The 25776-nt window shown below is 48.4% G+C and overlaps 1 protein-coding gene across 3 annotated transcripts in view; it reads right to left on the bottom strand.

Moving 5' to 3' along the window:
- The window catches only part of nup133 (nucleoporin 133), a 49094-nt gene extending 26004 nt beyond the window's left edge, over positions 1-23090 (bottom strand). The window contains exons 1-12 of one of the 3 annotated variants that reach the window (XR_010963728.1): positions 22654-23090; positions 19375-19493; positions 17522-17625; positions 16342-16440; positions 15976-16107; positions 15040-15210; positions 14631-14786; positions 11431-11501; positions 4839-4986; positions 3333-3483; positions 1038-1183; positions 522-613 (exon numbers count right to left, since the gene is read on the bottom strand). Coding sequence is in view for 2 of the 3 variants with exons in the window: in XM_067989542.1 (XP_067845643.1) it covers positions 522-613; positions 1038-1183; positions 3333-3483; positions 4839-4986; positions 11431-11501; positions 14631-14786; positions 15040-15210; positions 15976-16107; positions 16342-16440; positions 17522-17625; positions 19375-19493; positions 22654-22808 (1544 nt within the window). In the remaining variant the exon portion in view is untranslated. The remainder of the gene's footprint in view (positions 1-521; positions 614-1037; positions 1184-3332; positions 3484-4838; positions 4987-11430; positions 11502-14630; positions 14787-15039; positions 15211-15975; positions 16108-16341; positions 16441-17521; positions 17626-19374; positions 19494-22653) is intronic. The other 2 variants (XM_067989543.1, XM_067989542.1) reach the window with 2 other exon arrangements.
- Positions 23091-25776: the final 2686 nt, after the last annotated feature.

Below are 25776 nucleotides of genomic sequence, written 5' to 3'. Positions count from 1 at the left end.
GCAACAGGAGGCTCTTCAGCCCATCGAGCCTGTTCTGACATGCAATCAGATCATGGCTGATCTGTACCTCAAATCCCTATTCCTTGATACCCTTACCTAACAAAAATCTATCGATCTCAGTCTTGAAAGCTCCAATCGACTCCCAGCATCCACAGCCTCTTGGGGGAAGAGAATTCCAGATTTCCACTACCCTTTGTGTGAAGAAATGCTTCCTGACATCACCCGAATGGCCGAGCTCTAATTTTAACATTGTGCCCCCTTGTTCTGGATTCCCCCCACCAGAGGAAACAGTTACTCTGTATCCACCCTATCAAATCCCTTTATCATTTTAAACACCTCGATTAGATCACCCCTCAACCTTCTAAACTCAAGGGAACACAAATCAAGTCTATGCAACCTGTCCTCATAATTTAACACTTTAAGGCCTAGTATAATTCTGGTGAATCTGTGTTATACGGTCTCTACAATCAATCTCAAAACACCTGCATATAGCACCAAGATTCCCATCAACCAGGTCTTACCTGCAATACATCACAAAGGCAGTTTTCAACATCTTTGTCTTATCTTCCTGTGGCTCCATCTCTGCTCTTTCAAATGGTGCTCTGACATCCCTCTGAGAAAAAAGATTTGATTTTGATTCTAACTACACATTAAATCACAGTAATTAACTGTAAAACACATCAGTGTTTCAAACTTTCTAACCTCATATCAAGTTAACTTCACCACAAATTTCTATAAAGCTAAAAGCTATTTTTATTAAAAAGGTAAACACAGACACCATTAATTTCCACGAAAGGTCTATGACCTGAAACGTTAACTCTGTTTCTCTCTCCACAGATGCTGCCTCACTTGCTGACCTTCTCCAGCATTTTCTGTTTTTATTTCAGATTTCCAGCATCCGCAGTATTTTGCTTTTGATTAATTTCCACACATCACACTCACTGTGACCACACTGTACATCATACATGGCAAATAATGGTTACACATGGCAGCCGTGCACTGATAAGGTTCCGTCACACAACAGAACTACACCTTACCTCCACTGCCGCTAAGGCCAGAGAATCTTCAATGTTTTCAGGCAACATAGATGCATTTTCCTTTGGGCGAGCAGCAACCAAACCGCTATTCCTGCAGAAGAGGACGGGCAATCCGGCAAAACTTCCAGCACCCAGGATCCCATCACCTGCAAAATCAAGTCACAGCATTGCACAAACTACACACAAACCGATACATTAAACCGCGTGTTTACAGCTCCACCTGTAAACCGATATATTAAACCGCCTGTTTACAGCTCCACCTGTAAACCGATACATTAAACCGCCTGTTTACAACTCCACCTGTAAACCGATACATTAAACCGCCTGTTTACAACTCCACCTGTAAACCGATACATTAAACCGCCTGTTTACAACTCCACCTGTAAACCGATACATTAAACCGCCTGTTTACAACTCCACCTGTAAACCGATACATTAAACCGCCTGTTTACAACTCCACCTGTAAACCGATATATTAAACCGCCTGTTTACAGCTCCACCTGTAAACCGATACATTAAACCGCCTGTTTACAACTCCACCTGTAAACCGATACATTAAACCGCCTGTCTACAACTCCACCTGTAAACCGATACATTAAACCGCGTGTCTACAACTCCACCTGTAAACCGATACATTAAACCGCCTGTTTACAACTCCACCTGTAAACCGATACATTAAACCGCCTGTTTACAACTCCACCTGTAAACCGATACATTAAACCGCCTGTCTACAACTCCACCTGTAAACCGATACATTAAACCGCCTGTTTACAACTCCACCTGTAAACCGATACATTAAACCGCCTGTTTACAACTCCACCTGTAAACCGATACATTAAACCGCCTGTCTACAACTCCACCTGTAAACCGATACATTAAACCGCCTGTTTACAACTCCACCTGTAAACCGATACATTAAACCGCCTGTTTACAACTCCACCTGTAAACCGATACATTAAACCGCCTGTTTACAACTCCACCTGTAAACCGATACATTAAACCGCCTGTTTACAACTCCACCTGTAAACCGATATATTAAACCGCCTGTTTACAACTCCACCTGTAAACCGATATATTAAACCGCGTGTTTACAACTTTCTGCTCGTCACTGTAGAAAATATGTGAAATCAATGATAGTTTAAGAGAGCTCATATCCCTTTGTCGTGGGGGCAGGGAGACTGTCTGAGAGCACCTCAATAACACCATTTCAAATGATTCAGCAATCCTTTGGCAATTTTAGATAAAGAAATCATTTACACAAGACACAGTCAGTTTCCACCTAATGTAGAAAGTTCAGTATTTTGATTAAGTGATTTTAGAGATATTACTCATTAAATTCATCCACATCTATATAATCAATATATTACTTATTTTCAGGCTATAAGCAAGCAGACAGGACAGGTGTTCGTTCAAAGATTATTTATTTACTAGGTGAGGGAACACCAGTGTTCAAAAGTGAAACAAATACCCTCAATGCCCTTCCCCTGAGTTCAACCCCACACAAACATCAATTGTCCAAAACTATGTCACCCCATCCAACCCTACACCAAGTCCCACTCGCCCACCACTCATCTTTACCACTCTCCGCTGGTTCCATCCGCTCAACACACTAAATTAAATCATTCTTTTCCTAGTTTACCAATCCCTCCATGGTGTTGCCCCACCCTCTTCCGTAACCTCGCCCAGCCCCACGCCCCAGACTCTGGCTGCACGTGCGTCCCCACTCCACCATCAGCAGCACAGCTCTCAGCCGCCTCGGCCCTACTGTCTGGAACTCCTTCCTGCCTTAAGAAGCATCCTCAAAATCTTTTCAACTATGCTTTCAGTCCTCTCTGAACTCTTCTAACACTTAGTCCATTCTCTCCTTTGAAGCACCTTGGGGCATTTTTAGGTTAAAAGCACAATATAAATACAAGTAACAGTTGTCTAATCTGGATACCTGAGCCCTGGAATTGGGAAACTTTGCTCTGTGTAGAGACAGGCTTGATGGGGCACAGATACAAAAATGGGGCCTGGGGATCAGCCTGCTCATTAAAACATGCGTGCTCAATCCTCTGACCTGTGCTCTCGTGGAGAGACAATATCAAGGGTCTTGCACCAACATTAAACACCCAGATCAGCAGTCAGTGAGTAAGCTCCTCTCATGCTTCTGCCCACCCCTCAGAGAAGAAACCGGTCATGCTCGTGTGAATTTCATGACTTCCATATAGCTTCCAAGAACGTGCCAATTTGGAACCGCTGTCCCCAAACACATTTACTAATGGGACGGTGATTAACGTTTTGGCAAAGTTATACCTGGCATATTCAGGGTAAGTTTCTCCTGGGGCAGACCGGCCCGTCCAGTCCCAGCGCAGCACGCAAATACCATATCGTACGTGTACAGGTACGCAGCTTGGCTCGAATAATCTGGCATCAAGAACCTCTGACATGGCAGCTCCTCATCTGGCTGAAATGGAATTATTCAAAATTAGTCGGTGTTCTCAGTTGTCGGGGGTGGGGGGGGAGGAAGATCAGTCCAGCACAAGTGAAACGCAGGGACGGTCAAACAACACAAACGCCTTAATGCTTCCCGCAGCTATAAACGTTACTGCATGTTTTGAAACTCCATTGATCGTTATATGAGGAAAGATCTTTGTTTCAAATTCTGATAAATCCACATGTTGCCTCAACTTTCCCTTTGCTTCACTTGGTCTCACCTCTTCCCGACAAGTACCTGGGGCTGGCCGTGCGATCAAGGCTCATCTCTCTCCTCAGTAGCCCCACAGCCAATATTCCCATACCCCAGACCACCTCCCCCAATATTCCCATACCCCAGATCACCTCCCCCAATATTCCCATACCCCAGACCACCTCCCCCGATATTCCCATACCCCAGATCACCTCCCCCGATATTCCCATACCCCAGACCACCTCCCCCGATATTCCCATACCCCAGACCACCTCCCCCAATATTCCCATACCCCAGACCACCTTCCCCGATATTCCCATACCCCAGACCGCCTACTCCAATATTCCCATACCGCCTACCCCAATACCCCATACCACCTACCCCAATACCCCATACCACCTACCCCAATACCCCATACCACCTACCCCAATACCCCATACCACCTACCCCAATAACCCATACCACCTACCCCAATAACCCATACTGCCCCCCCCAATATTCCCATACCACCCACCCCAATATTCCCATACCACCCACCCAAATATTCCAATACCCCAGACCACCTCCCCCAATATTTCCATACCCCAGACCACCTCCCCCAATATTTCCATACCCCAGACCACCTCCCCCAATATTTCCATACCCCAGACCACCTCCCCCAATATTTCCATACCCCAGACCACCTCCCCCAATATTCCCATACCTAAGACCACCTCCCCCAATATTTCCATACCCCAGACCACCTCCCCCAATATTCCCATACCACAGACCACCTAACCCAATATTCCCATACCCCAGACCACCTACCCCAATATTCACACACTCCAGGCCACCTCACTTCTCCCCGGAGCATGTCCAAGCTGCTCACATTGGTATCCACAAGCAGCCCCACCAGAGCTCCCAGCTCATCACTGCTCCACAATGAAGCACTCGTCATTATTTGGAAACTCATGTTGGGGGTGCTACGGTTTGTTTAGCCTGTTCATACAGGGTTACAAGTAAAATCTTTCTTTCCAATTTTCTCAAAATGCACCGAATAGAAAACAATGTGCATTTATAACCACCTTTAATGTTAAATCTCAAGTCCTAAAGCAATATAAACGCATGAAAACAGACACAGCTTCCACACTTACCTGGTACACTGGATAATATTCAGTGACCTCCACTCTAATTTCATCAGATATGTGATAGCCATTATCCTGGACAGTGGCTAAAATGTAGTAGATTAAGCATGGAGCGTCTCCATGGTTCCAGGCTGCTGTCAAAAGCACCAGACCTTCCCTGGAAAACAAGGATGGAACAATTTGAAGGTCAAACATTGCCGGTCATTTCAAAATGTTACTCCTTTAAAAACAAGGAGAGCAATAGCACCAAACACAAACCCTCCATCTACAGATCCCCAACCAAAGCCTAGGCTTCGACGATAGAACTCCCCCCGGCCCCCGGTACCAGAGAGAGTGCAAAGGAGGGAAAAAGCCCACGCTCCAAACAAAGAGGAAAAGAACACATGTTGCTGAGTTAAACTCATGCCATCAATAAAGGAGTTATATTAGGACATTTTATATAGTTACACTGAGTCCACAGCTCAGAAACAGGCCTTTCAGCTCAACTGGTCTATGCCAGTGTTTATGCTCCACATGGGAGCTCACCATCCATAAACTTCAATGACCTGCTGAACTGAATTGGCAGGATTCTCCCTAGATGGGTCATTCATTGCTTCTTCAGTAGTTTAGTGCCGTTACTCTCGATCGTCACTCCCTCTCCGTTGCCTATTCCTCGATTCTATCATCCAGGAGAACAGAAACAACCCCAAGCTCTTTACAAACAGTCTTCTCTGACCACCTTTCCCCACCCTCACCTCAGATACCAAACGCTAGGAGATAGTCAACTGGTGTTCAAGATTAACGGCATCCGATCTGGTGCTCCTGCCTTTGCTGACCCCTCCCAGCCCCACCTTCCAGAACACCCACCTCTCCCTCGCTCTCACTAAACTTGACTTCCATGAAGTCCACCACCCGATCCATTGATGACCCTCCCTCCCATCTGCCCCACCTCCTCCCCATCCAGCTTCCCTTCCTCAGTGCCATGACATTGACCATCATTCTGTCCCTATCAGTTGCCAGCACAGGCTCTTCAAAAAAAATCCTATACATACCTGACTGTCCACTCAAACCACCACCCTCCAAACTCCAATCTTCCCTTTCTTCCTCAAGTCCTGGAACACATCTCACAACTATACTCCCATCTCACTCATCACTCCTAGTTTGAAACCCTCTAATCAGGCTTCATCCTCGTGAACAGCATCAAACTCTCACTGACCAAAGTCAATGACAACATGACATGTGACTGCGAGATTAGCTCACTGTCCCCTTACTTTCATAGAAAGGTTTCAGCACGGAAGGAGGCCATTCAGCCCATCGAGTCTGCGTCCGCTCTACACAGGAGCAATCCAGCTATCCCACTCCCCCACCCTTTCCCTGTAACCCTGCAAATTGTTTCCTTTCAAGTACTTATCCAGTTCCATTTTGAAGGCCACGATTGAATCTGCCTCCACCACCCCCTCGGGCAGTGCATTCCCGATCCTAACCACTCACTGTGTAAAAAAGTTTTTCCTCATGTCACCTTTGGATCTTTTGCCAATCACCTTAAATCTATGTCCGCTGGTTCTTGACCCTTCTACCAATGGGAACAGTTTCTCTCTATCTACTCTGTCTAGACCCTTCATGATTTTGAATACCTCTAGCAAATCTCCTTGCAACCGTCTCTGTTCCAAGGAGAACAACCCCAGCTTCTCCAGTCTATCCATGGAACTGAAGTCCCTCATCCCTGGAATCATTCTAACAAATCTCTTCTGCACCCTCTCCAAGACCTTCACATCTTTCCTCAAGTGCAGTGGCCAGAACGACACAATACTCCAGTTGTGGCCGATCCAGTGTTTTATAAAAGGTTCATCACAACTTCCATACTTTTGTATGCCTCTATTTATACAACTCGGATTACGCTGAGAGACTCTGCCGCCGTACCTCCCGCACACTCTGCAACCATCTCATACACCAACTCTACAGCAGACGCCACAACCTCGAAACCAAGATAGAGTCCATACTCTCAACCTGTACTCAGGACACAGCAGACCAGCTACGATATACCGCCAAACAGACGAGGCAACGGAACTACACTGCCTACATGAAAACCAAGAGCAGGAAGCTTGAGAAACTCGGCATCACCACCAGCAACGACCAAGCCTCCCCCGGTACCACGGTTACAACCACAGGGAAGTCTATCATCAATTTGTCCGACCACACCCTTCAACCAGACGAAATCGAGGTTCTCAGCCGAGGGCTCAATTTCTGCCCCACCACCAAAATGGACCGCATCGGTCTCGCGGCGGACACAGAGGAATTCATCAGGAGAATGAGGCTCCGGGAATTTTACCACAAACCCCAAGATTTCAACAGTGAACCCAATGAGACAATCAATGATCCAGAACAGCAGACAGAGGGATCCACGGTACAGCAACCGAAGAGGAAAGAGTCAAACTGGACTCCTCCGGAGGGTCGCTACCCTCAGCTTGACATGTATGCCCAAGCTGTCAGGAAATGCGTCAATGCCAGATTCATCAGGCGCACTCAGAAGACAGTCCAGAATGTCACCCGAGCACAACGCAACGCCATCAACGCTCTCAAGACCAACCGAAACATCGTCATCAAACCAGCGGACAAAGGAGGAGCCATTGTCATACAGAACAGAACGGACTATTGCAAAGAAGCATACCGACAACTGGACAACCAGGAACACTACAGACGGTTACCCGCAGATCCAACCAAAGAACACACCCACCAGCTCAACAAACTGATCAAGACCTTCGATCCAGACCTTCAAAGCATCCTACGCACTCTCATCCCACGTACTCCCCGCGTGGGAGACTTCTACTGCCTCCCAAAGATACACAAAGCCAACACACCCGGACGTCCTATCGTATCAGGCAATGGAACCCTGTGTGAGAACCTCTCTGGATACGTCGAGGGCATCCTGAAACCCATTGTACAGGGAACCCCCAGCTTCTGTCGCGACACTACAGACTTCCTACAAAAACTCAGCACCCACGGACCAGTTGAACCAGGAACACTTCTCACCACGATGGACGTCTCGGCACTATACACCAGTATCCCCCACGATGACGGCATCGCTGCAACAGCCTCAGTACTCAACACCAACAACAGCCAATCTCCAGACGCCATCCTACAACTCATCCGCTTCATCCTGGATCACAATGTCTTCACCTTCAATAACCAGTTCTTTACCCAAACACACGGAACAGCCATGGGGACCAAATTCGCACCCCAATACGCCAACATTTTCATGCACAAGTTCGAGCACGACTTCTTCACTGCACAGGACCTCCAACCAACACTATACACCAGATACATCGACGACATTTTCTTCCTATGGACCCACGGCGAAGAATCACTGAAGAGACTACACGATAACATCAACAAGTTCCATCCCACCATCAAACTCACCATGGACTACTCCTCAGAATCGGTTTCTTTCTTGGACACACAAATCTCCATCAAAGACGGGCACCTCAGCACCTCACTCTACCGCAAGCCCACGGACAACCTCACGATGCTCCACTTTTCCAGCTTCCACCCCAACCACGTCAAAGAGGCCATCCCCTATGGACAGGCCCTACGAATACACAGGATCTGCTCAGACGAGGAGGAACGCGATGGACACCTACAGACGCTGAAAGACGCCCTCGTAAGAACGGGATATGACGCTCGACTTGTCGATCGACAGTTCCGACGGGCCACAGCGAAGAATCGCATAGACCTCCTCAGAAGACAAACACGGGACGCAACCAACAGAGTACCCTTCGTCGTCCAGTACTTCCCTGGAACGGAGAAACTACACCATGTTCTCCGCAGCCTTCAACATGTCATCGATGACGACGAACACCTCGCTATGGCCATCCCCACACCTCCACTACTCGCCTTTAAACAGCCACCCAACCTCAAACAGACCATCGTTCGCAGCAAGTTACCCAGTTTTCAGGAGAACAGCGTCCACGACACCACACAACCCTGCCACGGCAACCTCTGCAAGACATGCCAGATCATCGACACGGATACCACCATCACACGAGAGGACACCACCCACCAGGTACATGGTTCATACTCCTGTGACTCGGCCAACGTTGTTTACCTCATACGTTGCAGGAAAGGATGCCCCGGAGCATGGTACATTGGCGAGACCATGCAGACGCTGCGACAACGGATGAACGGACACCGCGCAACAATCGCCAAACAGGAGGGTTCCCTCCCAGTCGGGGAACACTTTAGCAGTCAAGGACATTCAGCCACCGATCTTCGGGTAAGCGTTCTCCAAGGCGGCCTTCGAGACACACGACAACGCAAAATCGTCGAGCAGAAGTTGATAGCCAAGTTCCGCACCCATGAGGACGGCCTCAACCGGGATCTTGGGTTCATGTCACGCTACACGTAACCCCACCAGCAAAAAGGGGGAAAAAATTTATATGTTTTTTAAAATTCTCTCTCTCTCTCTGCCATTTTAAGTTTCTTTCTGCCTGCCTGTGTAAAAGACACAATGTATATCGAGTGTACTGGGACGTGCTGTTCTCCGTGACTGGCCTGTTTGAATAACAACGACACCTTTTGATTGGTGTGATGCTGTCCCAACATCGTATAAGATATGCGATTTGAGAACCTTTTCATTCAATCATCTGACGAAGGAGATAATCTCCGAAAGCTTGTGATTTTAAAATAAATTTGTTGGACTATAACCTGGTGTTGTAAGATTCCTTACATCTATTTATAAAGCCCAGGATCCCGTATGATTTTTTAAAATTGCTTTCTCAACCTGCCCTGCCACCTTCAATGATTTGTGTACATATACCCCCAGATCTCTTGTCTACCCTCTGTTACCTCATCAAAAAACTATCAGGTTAGTTAAACACGATTTGCCTTTAACAAATCTGTGCTGGCTTTCCCTAATTAATCCACACTTGTCCAAGTGACTGTTAATTCTGTCCCGGATTATCGTTTCTAAAAGTTTCCCCACCACCAAGGTTAAACTGACTGGCCTTTAGTTGCTGGGTTTATCCTTACACACTTTTTTGAACAAGGGTGTAACATTTGCAATTCTCCAGTCCTCTGGCACCACCCCCATATCTACAGATGTTTGGAAGATTATGGCCAGTACCTCCGCAATTTCCACCCTTCCCGCAGCAACCTTGGATGCATCCCATCCGGACTGGGTGACTTATCTACTTTAAGTACAGCTAGTCTTTCTAGTACCTCTTCTTTGTCAATTTTTAGCCCACCCAGTATCTCAACCATATCTTCCTTTACTGAGACTCAGGCAGTATCTTCTTCCTTGGTAAAGACAGATGCAAAGTACTCACTTGGTATCTCGGCCATCTTCTCTGCCTCCACGAGTCGATTTTGTTTATGGTCCCTAATCGGCCCCACCCCTCCTCTTATTACCCGTTTACATGCCGATAGAAGACTTTTGGATTCCCTTTTACGTTGGCCGCCAGTGTATTCTCATACTCTCTCTTTGCCCTTCTTATTTGCTTTTTCACTTCCCCTCTGAACTTTCTATATTCTGCCTGGTTCTCACTTGTGTTATCAACCTGACATCTGTCATACGCCCCTTTTTTCCATTTTATCTTAATCTCTATCTCTTTTGTCATCCTGGCTTTAGTTGCCCTATCTTTCTGCCTCGTGGGAATGTGCTGAAACTATATCCGAACCACCTCATCCTTAAAGGCCGCCGACTGCTCAATTACAGTTTTGCGTGCCAATCTTTGATTCCAATTTATCCAGGCCAGATCCATTCTCATCCCATTGAAATCTTTCCTCTGGCATATGACTGAGAATAGCTCACTGTCCCTTTACTCTCCTCTGGCATGTGTCTGAGAGAAGCTCACTGTCCCCTTACTCTCCTCTGGCGTGTGACTATGAAACGAGCTCACTGTCCTTACTCTCCTTGGCCTCACTGCTGCCCTCCATACCATTGACTATTCCACCCTCAAGATACTCTACTCTGGAGTTCACCTCTGCGACACTTTCTCCTGGTCCCACTGAAGGTCTATACTGCCTCTAACAGTTCCACCTCCCATGCCCACAAGGTCTCCTCTGGTGTACTCCCACAGTTCCACCCTTTGCAGCCCCCCCCCCCACTTCCTCCTCATGCTGATGTTATCTGGCCTCAGTCCACAGATTTTACGTGCAGCCCACAGGCTCCGCACTAAGCAAATGAGTTGGAAAGCGCCCTGCACTGTGGGGTTCATCTTGCTGGGACTCTCGAAACATCATCTACGGAGACAACCAGGCAGAGTTGAATAATGTAGAATGACTAATATAAATTGTAGTGTTGATAGCATGGAACTTTCCACTTAATCACCACAACTAGTCAGGATAAATTCCACTCTCCTTGGAAGTTGCAGGTTTGAGACTTTGCCTGTCTCAGGAAAATAAACTGGGTAGAGTACAGAACAGAGCAGGTTGTACAAGGTCTGTAGAAGGAAGGGGTTTCATAGGCTTTTTCATTCCACGGCCTTATGAGAATGACCTCCTATCATTTTTCTCTGATATTTACAGCACGTTCTTGAAGGGTTTGATAGCCGGGCAAGAAAACGATTGAAGTCAATCTTACCAGAAACACTCCGAATAAACACAGTGAAGAGAAAATCCCACTTACTTGCTCAGCTGCAAATCCAGATACTGTACATTGATTCCAGACTTAGTGGCTTCATAATTTTCATCAGCACCCTAGTTTAGAGAAAGTTCAAAGCACAGTCACCACTGTATTTCTTGTGGGGGATGTTGATATTCTATTTCCGTTTTCTGGTCTCCCCAAACTACCTCCGTTTAAGGTGATGATTTAGTGATCCATCAATGGGTCTCTCTCGGAAGATATGCAAAGAGCAAAGACCAGCAGTTACCCCTCTCCCCCAGGTAGAGTCTGATGTACAAATCCACAGCAAGGTGCTTCAGAGTCTGTGTTCTTGTACTACTTCCTCAGAACATAAGAAATAGGAGCAGGAGTAGGCCATTCGGCCCCTCGAGCCTGCTCCGCCATTCAATCAGATCATGGCTGATCTTGGACCTCAACTCCACTTCCCCGCCCAATCCCCATATCCCTTCATTCCCCAAGAGTCCAAAAATCTATCTATCTATCTTCCTATCTTTAATTTCATCACATCTTTTACCAGAAACTCCAGATATTAAACTCACCGTTCAATACACCTGTGGGTTTATAGCGATTTTATTCAGATCATGAAAGTGCCTCTGTAGCACTGTCCAGTAGATGTTCAGCAGATTAGAGTGTCATCTCCCACTTTGTACTCACAGCTCAACTCTCACCATCACCACCCCCCCCAACACCATCACCCACCCCCCTACCCACACTTTTTGCTTCCATTGCATTCAGTTACATAGTTTCCAGAGCACTGAACTCATTAGATTTCCCTCCTACAATGGAGGAAATGAGGGAGCACAACTGCACAGAACCACCATAAAACTGTGCAAAGACTGGTCATCAGACAAAGATTTATATCAACCCAACAGTGACCATAGTATCAGAATGTTTAGGTTAGTTACAGAAAAGGATAAGGAACAATCTAGAGTAAAAGTACTTAATTGGAGGAGGGCCAATTTCAGTGGGTTGAGAACGGATCGTGCAGGGTGAATTGGAATCAAAGATTGGCAGGCAAAACTATAATCGGACAATGGGCGGCCTTTAAAGAGGAGGTGGTTTGGTACAGTGTAGGTGCATTCCCATGGGGAGGGGAACGGTAGGGCAACTAAAGACAGAGCTCCCTGGATGACGGAAGAGATGGAAAGTAAGATGAAGCAGAAAAAGGGGATGTATGACAGATGTCAGGTTGATAACACAAGTGAATATAGAAAGCTGAATATAAGAAGTTCAGAGGGGAGGCGAAAAAGGAAATAAGAGGGGCAAAGAGTATGAGAATAGACTGGCGACCAACATAAAAGGGAATCCAAAAGTCTTCGACAGGCATGTAAACAGTAAACAGGTAGTAAGAGGCGGGGTGGGGCCAATTAGGGACCATAAAGGAGATCTACGCATGGAGGCAGAGGGGGTGGCTGAGGTACTAAATGAGTACTTTGTATCTGTCTTTACCAAGGAAGATGCTGCCTAAGTCACAGTAAGAGGAGGTAGTTGAGATACTGGATGGGCTAAAAATTGATAAAGGAGGTACTAGAAAGGCTGGCCGTATTTAAAGTAGATAAGTCACCGGTCCGGATGGGATGCATCCGAGGTTGCTGAGGGAAGTAAAGGTGGAAATTGCAGAGGTACTGGCCATAATCTTCCAATCATGCGGGGGTGGTGCCAGAGGACTGGAGAATTGCAAATGTTACACCCTTGTTCAAAAAAGGATGCAAGGATAAACCCAGCAACTACAGGCCAGTCAGTTTAACCTCGGTGGTGGGGAAACTTTTAGAAACGATAATCCAGGACAGAATTGACAGTCACTTGGACACGCGTGGATTAATTAAGGAAAACCAGCATGGATTTGTTAGAAGGCAAATAGTGTTTAACTAACTTGATAGAGTTTTTTGATGAGGTAACAGAGAGGGTCGATGAGGGCAATGTGGTTGATGTGGTGTATATGGACTTTCAAAAGGCATTTGATAAAGTGCCACATAATAGGCTTGTCATCAAGATTGAAGCCCGTGGAATAAAAGGAGCAGTGGCAACATGGAGACAAAATTGGCTAAGTGACAGGAAACAGTAGTGGTGAACGGTTGTTGTTTGGACTGGAGGGAGGTGTACAGTGGTGTTCCCCAGGGGTCGGTACTAAGAAAACTGCTTTTCTTGATATATATTAATGACTTGGACTTGGGTGTACAGGGCACAATTTCAAAATTTGCAGATGACACAAAACTTGGAAGTGTAATGAACAGTGAGAAGGATAGTGATAGACTTCAAGAGGATATAGACAGGCTGGTGGAATGGGCAGACACATGGCAGATGAAATTTAACGCAGATTAGTGAGAGGTGGTAGAACGGGGAGGCGCAACATAATCTAAATAGTACAATTCTAAAAGGGGTGCAGGAACAGAGAGATCTGGGGGTATATGTGCACAAATCGTTGAAGGCGGCAGGGCAGGTTGAGAAAGTGGTTAAAAAAGCATTAGGGATCCTGGGCTTTATAAACAGAGGTATAGACTACAAATGCATGGATGTTAAGGTGAAAAACATTGGATCGGCTACAACTGGAGTATTGTGTCCAATTCTGGGCACTGCACTTCAGGAAAGATGTGAAGGCCTTGGAGAGGGTGCAGAAAAGATTTACTAGAATGGTTCCAGAGATGAGGGACTTTAGTTACGTGGATAGACTGGAGAAGCTGGGGTTGTTCTCCTTGGAACAGAGAAGTTTGTGAGGAGATTTGATAGAGGTATTCAAAATCATGAAGGGTCCAGACAGAATAGATAGAGAAACTGTTCCCATTGGCAGAAGGGTCAAGAACCAGAGGACATAGATTTAAGGTGATTGGCAGAAGAACCAAAGGTGACATGAGGAAAAACTTTTTTTTTAAACACAGCAAGTGGTTAGGATCTGGAATGCACTGCCAGAGGGGGTGGTGGAGGCAGATTCAATCAAAAGGGAATTGGATAAATACTTGAAAGGAAAAAATTTGCAGGGTTACGGGGAAAAGGCGGTGGAGTGGGACTAGCTGGATTGCTCTTGCAGAGAGCCAGCATGGATTCGATGGGCCAAATGACCTCCTTCTGTGCTGTAACCATTCTATGATTTGAAAGAAATTTAACAGCAGTACCTCATCAGAATTCACTCCATTTTACAGGTGAGTTTATACTGTGCACAAACTGCATGCAAAACACCACCGGTAAGACAGGTTAATGCGTCTTACCCAGATTGAATCCCCCAGATCTTCTTTCATGGATCTGTTCAAATCCCAGCTGAAAATATGGCGCTCAGATGTCTCATCCACTTCCCATTTATTCAGACTAGAACTGGTCAGCGTATATAGACACTCATTCTCCTCGTCCCACAATACACGACTCAGCTGTTACAGAAGGGGAGAGAACGTCACAGTTGAGAAAATCCTACAATATATTTTAGTCCACAGTACTTACAAAAGCAAACAGTGACAATTCATATTAGTTGCACCTTAACTTGTAATGGCAAAATAGTAGGTTTCTTCATAGGTGATAGTAGTTGTAATTAAGAACTTAAAAGATCACACATTCAACACCAGAAGAATAAACCCAACAGATCAGTTTGCCAGATGCAGACCCCGCACTGTCGTAAAGTCTCACCGTAACGTCGGCAGTTGGTGTCAGAATCCCAAAGAGCGAGGAGACCCTGCGTCCCAGTCCCGACAGCATCCCCTGCCCCTGTGGTACAGGGCGGAAGCTCACTCTGCCCGAACCGTCCGCTGTTAATCGCAGCAACTGGTTCTTCTGGGAAGCCAGAATAAATCCACCTCCCTAAAAAAAAACACGCAAAATCGTTGGCTGTAGCCCATCTAAAAGAAATAGTGCAACGCTAAATGAGATTCAAGGAACACACAGAAATCTAAAAAACTACCAGTTACAGCCCATGATACCACTTCACAAAGTGAAATAACTCGGCCAAAACAACCAAAGGCCAATCCCAGGTTAACCTATTTTAAACTAAACCCACGACCTCTACCACCTAGAAGGACAAGAGCAGCAAGCACATGGGAACAACACCACCTGCACGTTCCCCTTGAAGTCACACACCATCCCGACTTGGAAATATATCGCCGTTCCTTCAGCGTCACTGGGTCAAAATCCTGGAACTCCCTTCCTCACAGCACTGTGGGAGAACCTTCACCACACGGACTGCAGCGGTTCAAGGCGGCGGCTCACCACCACCTTCTCAAGGGCAATTAATGCTGGCCTTGCCAGCGACGCCCACATCCCACGAACAAATAAAAACCCTGCGCACTGCCCACCACCACCCACCCCCGAGAAAAACAATTTGAAGATATACAGGAAAACAGGAGCTCTGTATTCCAGCCAGCCACAGCTAGTACCATTTCACATCTTGATACTGGAGCGATAGAGTTACAGCTTTGACATTTCAGTAATACAGAAAACCCCCCCAATGCTCATCAATTGTTTAGTCAGGCTTGCAAAGTCAGTGTATCCAACGTAACATTGCAATGATATGGTTATTTATCCTCACTTCACTCCCCCACTCAGCCGGATGCTGCTCATTTGACTTACCGTTATAGCAGTCAGACACTTCCACTCATGATTGGCAAAATCGACAGTGATTTCTGTGTAGGAGTCCTCATGGGTTAAGCTGGGCCAGTAACATATCGTTCCCTGTCTAGAAGCTGCCATCACTGACACGGACTATAAGAGGTGAGAAGAGGTGATTAGTGTGGGAGGAGGCTCGTGTGGAGTACAAATACCGGCACAGACCAGTTTGGGCCGAATGGCATGTTTCTTTGCTGTCAGCTCGATGTGAGGACTCTCTCAGAACTGCACCTTAAGTATCAGCGCAGATTATGTGCTCAAGTCCCGGAGTGATGTCAAGATTTCAGTGATTAAATCCACAAGTTACTTTCAGCACACGCAGGTACTCACCTGGAAGGAGCTGGGTTCATTTGGATGAGATAAAGCGACGAGATCTGCAACGTACGGGAGATCACAGGGTGGCAACTGGAACTCTTTACACACGGACAGCTGTCGGTCAAAACAAACCATTAGTCAAACCCTCCAAAAACGTACCGAGTTAAATCTATTGTGTACAACAACCTTTCTTTTGATATGAAATGTTTTTAAAACAACACCAGGAATATGAGGTTCAGCAGCAAATGGAGGGAGATTTTTCTGGTCACATTTTAAAATGTGACAATTCTATTCTTTTTGTGCAACTTATTTGACTTGGACCAGATTGTATTTCCTTTCCACGGCACCTTCCCTGAAGTAAACGTGAACAGCTCCTGAATCCACCATGGTCACACTTTGGACAGCCTCATGGGCGCAGAGGGGGTTTTAAGGATGTAGCAGCAGGTAAGAGATTCCAGGGGAGCTATCTCCACCTTTTCCACGAGATGCTGGCAAATCGCAGATACAGCGCCCCAGCTGACACTTACCCATCATTTGGGGCGTCTGCACCAGAGGAGTGAAAGTGTTTGCCTCGTTTCTTGGTCACCCTCCACCCAGTGTCTTTTTTCTTGATGCAATATTCGGATAGTTTTTTCTTCCTACTGGCCTTGACGGCAATTGATAAATTAACTTAAGTCATTGATCCGGCTAGGTATCACTTTGGGTCAGGAGACGGCCCTCCAGGCCGAGGGAACTACTGTCACCTCTGCCGGCCTACGTGAAATGAGTTGCCACAGACTCAATCCCATTTCTAGTGAGTGCAAACAACTCATAATTCAGCAGCTTGCACCAGGCTGTCAATCTCCTTCCAAGCAGATAGTGGCAGCTTGTTGGGAGAAATGGAAACACATTGGGTGTGCTCCTCCTGGGTTACGGCAGGTTGTTAGAATTGGCAATTCATTCTGCATCTGGCCAAGCCCCACCTAACGTGGGAGGGCTGGATACTGACAGAGCTCGAGATTGGGGAATGCACATATGGAGGTTCACAATGCAAACCAGATCCTTATACACGATGGCCCAGTAAAACGGAGCTCTCTGCCACACTAAAATCAATCTCGGTTTAAAATGCACATCTGGATCACCAAATTTCTCTTCTGAACATATAATACAAATAACATTTTAAACCAGTCAGCAACACACTGAAACATTAAGTTACCTTGGCAATGGGCATCTGGCCAATCTTCCACACAATCAGTTTTTCACCACAGACTAGCCACGCCCATCCATTTTCACTTACTTTAACACTTAATGGCTCATCTGCTAAAATAAAAAGTAGTGATCAGTAAATAACAAAATGTCCACTCCACTTAGACAGTTTCACACAAATACGTCCATTACAATAATCAGAGCAGCACCTCCCTCCCTAAACCTCTCCACCCATCTCCATCTTTAAAAACCTCCTGGAAAAACCCAGCTCTTTGACCTAGCTACTGGTCGCCCCTTCTAATCTCTCTCTTCCTGGCTCAGCACTGATTTTCCTTATGCCCAGGGACATTCTTTATGTTGAAGGAGCTATATAAATGCAGCATTGTCTTTTCATCACAATAGATTCTTTAGTTGCACACAAGAATCAAGACCAAGAGTAGCTCAGGTGAAGAGGAGTTACAGGGTGGGGATAACTAGACCAGTGCATACCACCTTAATTCAGTCTCTATGTTAAAAATAAAGACAGGATGTGTGACTTGATGTATTTGTCACACTAATTACACCCTTCCACGAATGGTGGTGCCAATAGCAGGATTGTGTACTTACAGCGTGACACCTTAACATAGGGAGCTTCTATTATATAAAGTAGACAGGAAGAGCGTGCAGACACAAAATGTTTTAAAGACATTACAGATGAGTCAGTGAATTATCACCACACTCTCCTCCGAGCTTCAAAGTATTACAACTCTGAAATAAAGTTAATGGTTTTAACAGTGGATGAGAGAATAGTTCACCTTCAACACAATCCTCATTGTTGAAGATAATCTATAATTCAATGATTTGTCCGAGATGTCAATGGGAACAGGAAATTCTTTGAAAGTCTTGTAGCCACGTGCATACTACACTGGTGTCCATTACATTAGCCACAAGTGGCTAATTGGGAATCCAGATGTGGCTAACGATATTTGATTAGTAAATAAAAAACAGACACCGTTGTTGGGCACGTGAACTCAATGCTCATATTCACATGGTGTATGCACGTGGACTTTTTGTGCATTTGTGGGTAAAATAAAAAGCAGAGTGTGCCAGTGGTGTTTCATTGTTGTGAGCACTTTGCTTCCTTGGTCACTGAATGGTGGCAGATGTTTGCTAAGTTAATATACACGTGTGAAGTACATTTACCTGTATTGTGTACACTATGTTTTCTACTAAAATTGGTGCATGTGGTTGAAACAGTGTCGCCATAGTCACACTAGTCAGTGATTGCAATTGGCCATCACTGTACTAACCATTTCCACAACTCTGAAGCATCCTGGGGACAAATATTGTGCTGAGATGCCACATTATCCCTCAGTGTTATATGTATTCTGTCCCGTTACCCTTCATTACTGTGTTGTACTAATAGCTGATGATCTGGAGTGCACAGTTTGCATACACCTACTTGTGTTGTAGCAAGTTTCACTTCAGTAACATCAGGGATGGGGACTGACCTTTGCAACGTCACTTAAAGGGAGCTGTAAACAAAGTGTCTGTGCCCAGTCTAAAGTGCAGAACACTAACACAGGACAAAAACACAGCAGTAATACAGGTGCAATGCATCACCTTTAGCAATTCAGTAGAAAGTATGTATCCCCTTAAACAGCTCAAACAGCAGAAAACTAAGCAAAGTTTTCCCTTTAAGGATGGGGACGGGGGAAGAGGGTTTACTGCCTCACTGAGCAGGCACATTGCAAATAATGCACACTTAGCCTGACCAATAGAGGAATTCATAAACATTTGAAAAGCTCTAAACTCCCATACTACATAGCACTGAGTCAATATTTTATGCACCAATTAGTTGCTCAGTAACAAAAAGAAAGTTACCTTCAGCTAGCGTTATAGCCTCCATAACCTTAACAGGAAGAGATGATCCAAAACTCCTGATTTCATAGTTGAGGGTCTCGCCAATTGTTTGATACTGTGCTCCTCTGGTTGGGGTTGGACTTAAAAGAAAATAAATAATGCCAGTCAAAACTCACAACAATGACTATTTAAACCTCAAAACTAATGTCACCGTACTTGGTGAAAAATTCAGGGGATTTAGCAAATCAGTATGGGGCGATAGCAAAGATTCCACTCTGGCGATCTAACCAGAACCTTTCCTTTCTGTATACACAGTTTACACACACACAGTTTATTTTCTTTATGGTAATCTTCAGACGATTCCAATAACGATCAGCATCTGTGTAATTCACGCTGCAATGTAAAGAGATAAGAGGCAATAGCGGAGATTGGAGAAAGGCGAGCGAGATAGTGAGCTTTGGAGAGGGGAAGGAAGCGAAATCTCATTTACAGAGCAAACTAAGACGAGAACATGATTCAAATTTTAAAAAATAAAAAGTAAATTGACAATGTTGATGTAGAGATATGGGGCTGGATTTTCTTACCATTAACTACGAATGGCCAGTAAATCTAACCGAGAGAAGTTTTGTGACTAGAGTAGGACCAGCGAACGTTATCTATAAGCTGAAGCAGGTATGAAGTGAACGTAAGGGATAACCTGGAGCTGTGTATATGTGGAACAGCCTGCACCTACCGGAGACACTGGTTCGGCTGAAGCTTTCACAGGGGATTAAATCAATTTCTCAGACAACAGAGAGCAGAGGAGACGGTTTTGTGTTGGGAAAAGAAACAAAAAGTGTTGACGCTGGGTCCTGAAACAGGACCTGGGTAACTAAGTTGGGCTGGCTGAATGCTTTCTCTCCGTGCCCACTTCATCATCGGATTTTAACTATGAGTTCTTAATTATAGCTAACAAGACATTTTCAAATGTTTTCTAAAAAGCTAGAAATTCTGAAAGCACTCAGTTCATTCCCTTAGGCACACACAATGAACCCACACTGGTTCATATGCAACTTTGCCCTCCAATGCATGCCTGAACTCCTTACTTTAGGACCAATCCCATTCATGTTCCCATTGTAAATATAAAGCTAACTAGTATTTGTAACCTTTAACGACTGAGCTCACGTTTACTTTCCAATCAACCCAAAAAAAAGCTTTGTAAGAGTCACAGATTCAGTCAGATTTATTCCTTTCCCCATAACCAATGTCCCTCTCCGCGATTATACGACGTAGTTAAACATTTTAAGATCCTGTTGCGGTTTAAAATCCCACATACCACTCCACTACTTTGCTCCAAATTGTTTTCATTTCAGATTACTTAGTTCAACGACAGTCACACAGAGGGAAGAATGCAGGCATCTGCAAAACTCCGTAGGAATTGCTAGACGAAAAAAAGATTACGGTCCACCGAGTTCACCTTCTACCATCCTGCTAGTCGCATGAAATGACGACAATGGAGTTTTGACTGATCACAGCAATCAATCTCCATCAATGAGCCTGCAACAGATCCAAACATGAGGTGAGGAAAACCCCCAGTGGTGGAGAGCTTTGGGTCCAAAGTCACCTGTACCTCCCAAGCATGTTAAACTTACCACGTCATGTCTCAAATTATTCATATACTGTATTCCAAAATGTTATTTTCTGAAAGAAATCTATCTAATTTGCATTTGAATCAATAGTAACTGTTTCCACATCTCCTGAAGGAGCCTGACCCACGGATCGACCACTCACTCACTGAAATATTGTTTCCGCAAATTAGTTTTGAATTTACCCCCTTCAAACGCAGGCCGCGTTCTCTGGTTCTACTGTTCTGGACAAGGTGAAACAGCTTGCAATGGTCGACATTATCCAGTCCCTCTAGAATCCTAAAAACAGCAATCCTATCACCCCTCAACCTTCTCTTTTCCCGGAGAACATGTCCAATTTACAAAATCATTCCTCGTCATCCAATCCCTCCACCCCCTCAATCATTCTGGTTGCCCTCTTCTATATCCTTTCAATGGCTGCAATATCCTATTCGTACTATAGCGGCCAGAACTGCGCCCAGTATTCCAAGTGCACCAATGATTTATACAGAGGTGGGATTACCTCACTATTTTGGCTCAATAATGACCTTTTAATACATCTCAACATCTGATTTGCTTCACTCGCTGCCACCAAGCATTATTGCAATGGCTTCCATTTATCGTCAATCAGGACCCCCAGATTGTTCTAATTTTTCATGCACATTATTTTCTTTCCATTTAACTAATAGTTCCTTATTGGGTTTTTTGTCCCCAGGTGAAGCACTTTGCATTTCTCTACATTGAATTTCATCTGCTACCTGTCTGCCCAATTCCCAAGTATATATTCAAATCCTCCTGTAGCTAATCCTGTTCAGCTTTGTATCATCTGCAAATTTGGCCACTGTGCTTGTGACTCTTAGCTCCAAATCATTTAGAAGGATATTATTTTTTTCATTTGTTAATGGGATGTGGGCGTCGCTGGCGAGGCCGGCATTTATTGCCCATCCCTAATTGCCCTCGAGAAGGTGGTGGTGAGCCGCCTTCCTGAACCACTGCAGTCCGTGTGGTGAAGGTTCTCCCACAGTGCTGTTAGGAAGGGAGTTCCAGGATTTTGACCCAGCGACGATGAAGGAACGGCGATATATTTCCAAGTTGGGATGGTGTGTGACTTGGAGGGGAACGTGCAGGTGGTGTTGTTCCCACGCGTCTGCTGCTCTTGTCCTTGATTAAAAAAGAGATCCCAAAATAGTCCACTGTGTGACCCCACTGGTAACACTCTCCCAGGCTGAGCTCTGAGATCTACAGACCAACCAATAATGCATCCCCTGCAACATATTTCCACTGACCAGCAGTGGGTTGCACTCTCACCTGAATTGTAAATCCCACTCCAGAGATTTGAGCACATAATCCAGGCCAGCGCTCCCAGTGCAGCACTGAGGGAGTTTCAAAGAGCAGGGCAGATCTCCCCAGTATCCTGGGCCAATATTTATCCCTCAACCAACATCATGAAAACAGATTATCTGTTTTTCTTTAATCACATTGCTGTTTGTGGGATCTTGCTGTGCAGATTGTCCGCCCCGTTTCCTCCATCACAACAGTGACTACACGCGTCACAAATACTCCCCCGGCCGTGAAGCGCTCGGGGCGCCGACTCCGTCCCGCTGATTCCCGCCTTTATTTCCAGTCTCAGCCTCTCCAGGGAATCCCATCAAATCCCACGTCCCACCCACTGCCTTACCCGCACACCAATACTCACCGGCCGCACAGGGAGGACCGCCAGGCCGGGGATAAAACCCCCGCCCCTCCCGCCGACACGCTCCTCCGCCCCTGCACCGTGAAGCCGCCGCTCCGGGTCAGCGGGGAGCCCGCATGGGGCCGCTTCCCGCCTGAAGGAGTCCGTGGGGAAAACATGGCCCGTCGGTCCCCCGCGCTCCAGGTCTCTCGGCCCCCGGTCTCCGCTCTCTCAGGGCCTCGGTCTCCGCTCTCTCAGGGCCTCGGGCCTCGGTCTCCGCTCTCTCAGGGCCTCGGGCCTCGGTCTCCGCTCTCTCAGGGCCTCGGGCCTCGGTCTCCGCTCTCTCAGGGCCTCGGGCCTCGGTCTCCGCTCTCTCAGGGCCCGGGTCTCGGTCTCGGGCCTCGGCGCCGCTCAAACTCGTTGCACACAACACAACGGGGCAGCACTGCGCCTGCGCGAAGCACCAGCCCCAACAACCTACCTGATTGGTCACAATTGAAGTGAATCCGTTGTAAACAGTCCTGATTGGTCAGAATGGCGGCTCTAACACGGGCCAATGAGGAGCGGCCGGGAATCGGGCGCCAAACGCCACCGCCCCCCGGCGGAGAGAAACCGGCACTGCAGCCGCCCGGCCCCGCCCCCAGAAACTGGCCCCGCCCCCACCTCCCGGCCCCGCCCCCAGAAACTGGCCCCGCCCCCACCTCCCGGCCCCGCCCCCAGAAACTGGCCCCGCCCCCACCTCCCGGCCCCGCCCCCAGAAACTGGCCCCGCCCCCACCGCCCCAGCTGTTCCTGCAGATAGAATTTGTGACGAAGCGGAAGATTGTAGACTGGAAGCCCTGCTTCCCCTCCCCCCCAACTCCCCCTCCTCTTCCCCCCTGACATCCTCTTCCCTCCCCCCCACAACTCCCCCTCCCCATCCTCTTCCCCCCTCCCCCCAACTCCCCCCTCCCCATCCTCTTCCCCCCTCCCCCCCAACTCCCCCCCACTCCATCCTCTTCCCCCCCCCCCCCCAACTCCCCCTCCCCATCCTCTTCCCCCTCCCCCCCAACTCCCCCCCAACTCCCCCCTCCCCATCCTCTTCCCCCTCCCCCCCAACTCCCCCCCACTCCATCCTCTTCCCTCCCCCCCCAACTCCTCCCCATTCCATCCTCTTCCCCTCCCCCCCAACTCCCCCCCAACTCCCCCCTCCCCATCCTCTTCCCCCTCCCCCCCACTCCATCCTCTTCCCCCCCCTCCCCCCCACTCCATCCTCTTCCCCCCCCTCCCCCCCACTCCATCCTCTTCCCCCCCCTCCCCCCCACTCCATTCTCTCCCCCCTCCCCCCCAACTCCATCCTCTTCCCCCTCCCCCCCAACTCCATCCTCTTCCCCTCCCCCCAACTCCATCCTCTTCCCTCCCCCCAACTCCATCCTCTTCCCCCCTCCCCCCCAACTCCATCCTCTTCCCCCTCCCCCCCAACTCCATCCTCTTCCCCCTCCCCCCCAACTCCATCCTCTTCCCCCTCCCCCCCAACTCCATCCTCTTCCCCCCTCCCCCCCAACTCCATCCTCTTCTCCCTCCCCCCCAAACTCCATCCTCTTCCCCCCTCCCCCCCAACTCCATCCTCTTCCCCCCTCCCCCCAACTCCATCCTCTTCTCCCTCCCCCCCAACTCCATCCTCTTCCCCCCTCCCCCCCAACTCCATCCTCTTCCCCCTCCCCCCCAACTCCCCCTCCTCTTCCCCCTGACATCCTCTCCCTCCCCCCCAACTCCCCCCCACTCCATCCTCTTCCCCCCTCCCCCCCAACTCCCCCTCCTCTTCCCCCCTGACATCATCTTCCCTCCCCCCCAACTCCCCCCCACTCCATCCTCTTCCCCCTCCCCCCCAACTCCATCCTCTTCCCTCCCCCCCAACTCCCCCCCACTCCATCCTCTTCCCCCCTCCCCCCCAACTCCCCCCCACTCCATCCTCTTCCCCCCTCCCCCCCAACTCCATCCTCTTCCCCTCCCCCCCAACTCCATCCTCTTCCCCCTCCCCCCCAACTCCATCCTCTTCCCCTCCCCCCCAACTCCATCCTCTTCCCTCTCCCCCCCACTCCATCCTCTTCCCCCCCTCCCCCCCAACTCCATCCTCTTCTCCCCCTCCCCCCCAACTCCATCCTCTTCCCCCCTCCCCCCGACTCCATCCTCTTCCCCCCCTCCCCCCCAACTCCATCCTCTTCCCCCCCACCCCATCCTCTTCCCCCTCCCCCCAACTCCATCCTCTTCCCCCTCCCCCCAACTCCATCCTCTTCCCCCTCCCCCCAACTCCATCCTCTTCCCCCTCCCCCCCAACTCCATCCTCTTCCCCCCAATCCTCTTCCCCCCACTCCCCCCTCCCCATCCTCTTCCCCCCACTCCCCCCTCCCCATCCTCTTCCCCCCCTCCCCCTCCTCTTCCCCCCTCCCCCCTCCTCTTCCCCCTCCCCCCACTCCATCCTCTACCCCCCACTCCCCCCTCCCCATCCTCTTCCCCCCACTCCCCCCTCCCCATCCTCTTCCCCCCCTCCCCATCCTCTTCCCCCCCTCCCCATCCTCTTCCCCCCTCCCCCCCTCTTCCCCCCCTCCCCCCCACTCCATCCTCTTCCCCCCTCCCCCCCAACTCCATCCTCTTCCCCCCACCCCCCCAACTCCATCCTCTTCCCCCCACCCCCCCAACTCCATCCTCTTCCCCCCACCCCCCCAACTCCATCCTCTTCCCCCCACCCCATCCTCTTCCCCCTCCCCCCACCCCCCCAACTCCATCCTCTTCCCCCTCCCCCCCAACTCCATCCTCTCGCCCCACTCCCCCCCTCCCCATCCTCTTCCCCCTCCCCCCACTCCATCCTCTTCCCCCCCACTCCCCCCTCCCCATCCTCTTCCCCCCTCCCCATCCTCTTCCCCCCTCCCCCTCCTCTTCCTCCCCTCCCCCCTCCTCTTCCCCCCTCCCCCCCACCCCATCCTCTTCCCCCCCACCCCATCCTCTTCCCCCTCCCCCCCAACTCCATCCTCTTCCCCCCACTCCCCCCTCCCCCCAACTCCATCCTACTCCCCATCCTCTTCCCCCCACTCCCCCCTCCCCCCCACTCCATCCTCTCCCCCCCACTCCATCCTCTTCCCCCTCCCTGACATCTCCATCCTCTTCCCCC

This window comes from Heptranchias perlo, chromosome 8 (assembly GCF_035084215.1).
Source record: "Heptranchias perlo isolate sHepPer1 chromosome 8, sHepPer1.hap1, whole genome shotgun sequence".
In the NCBI taxonomy this organism is placed as follows: domain Eukaryota; kingdom Metazoa; phylum Chordata; class Chondrichthyes; order Hexanchiformes; family Hexanchidae; genus Heptranchias; species Heptranchias perlo.
Note: the sequence above shows the minus strand (reverse complement) of the source record. Positions and strands in the feature narration are given on the sequence as shown.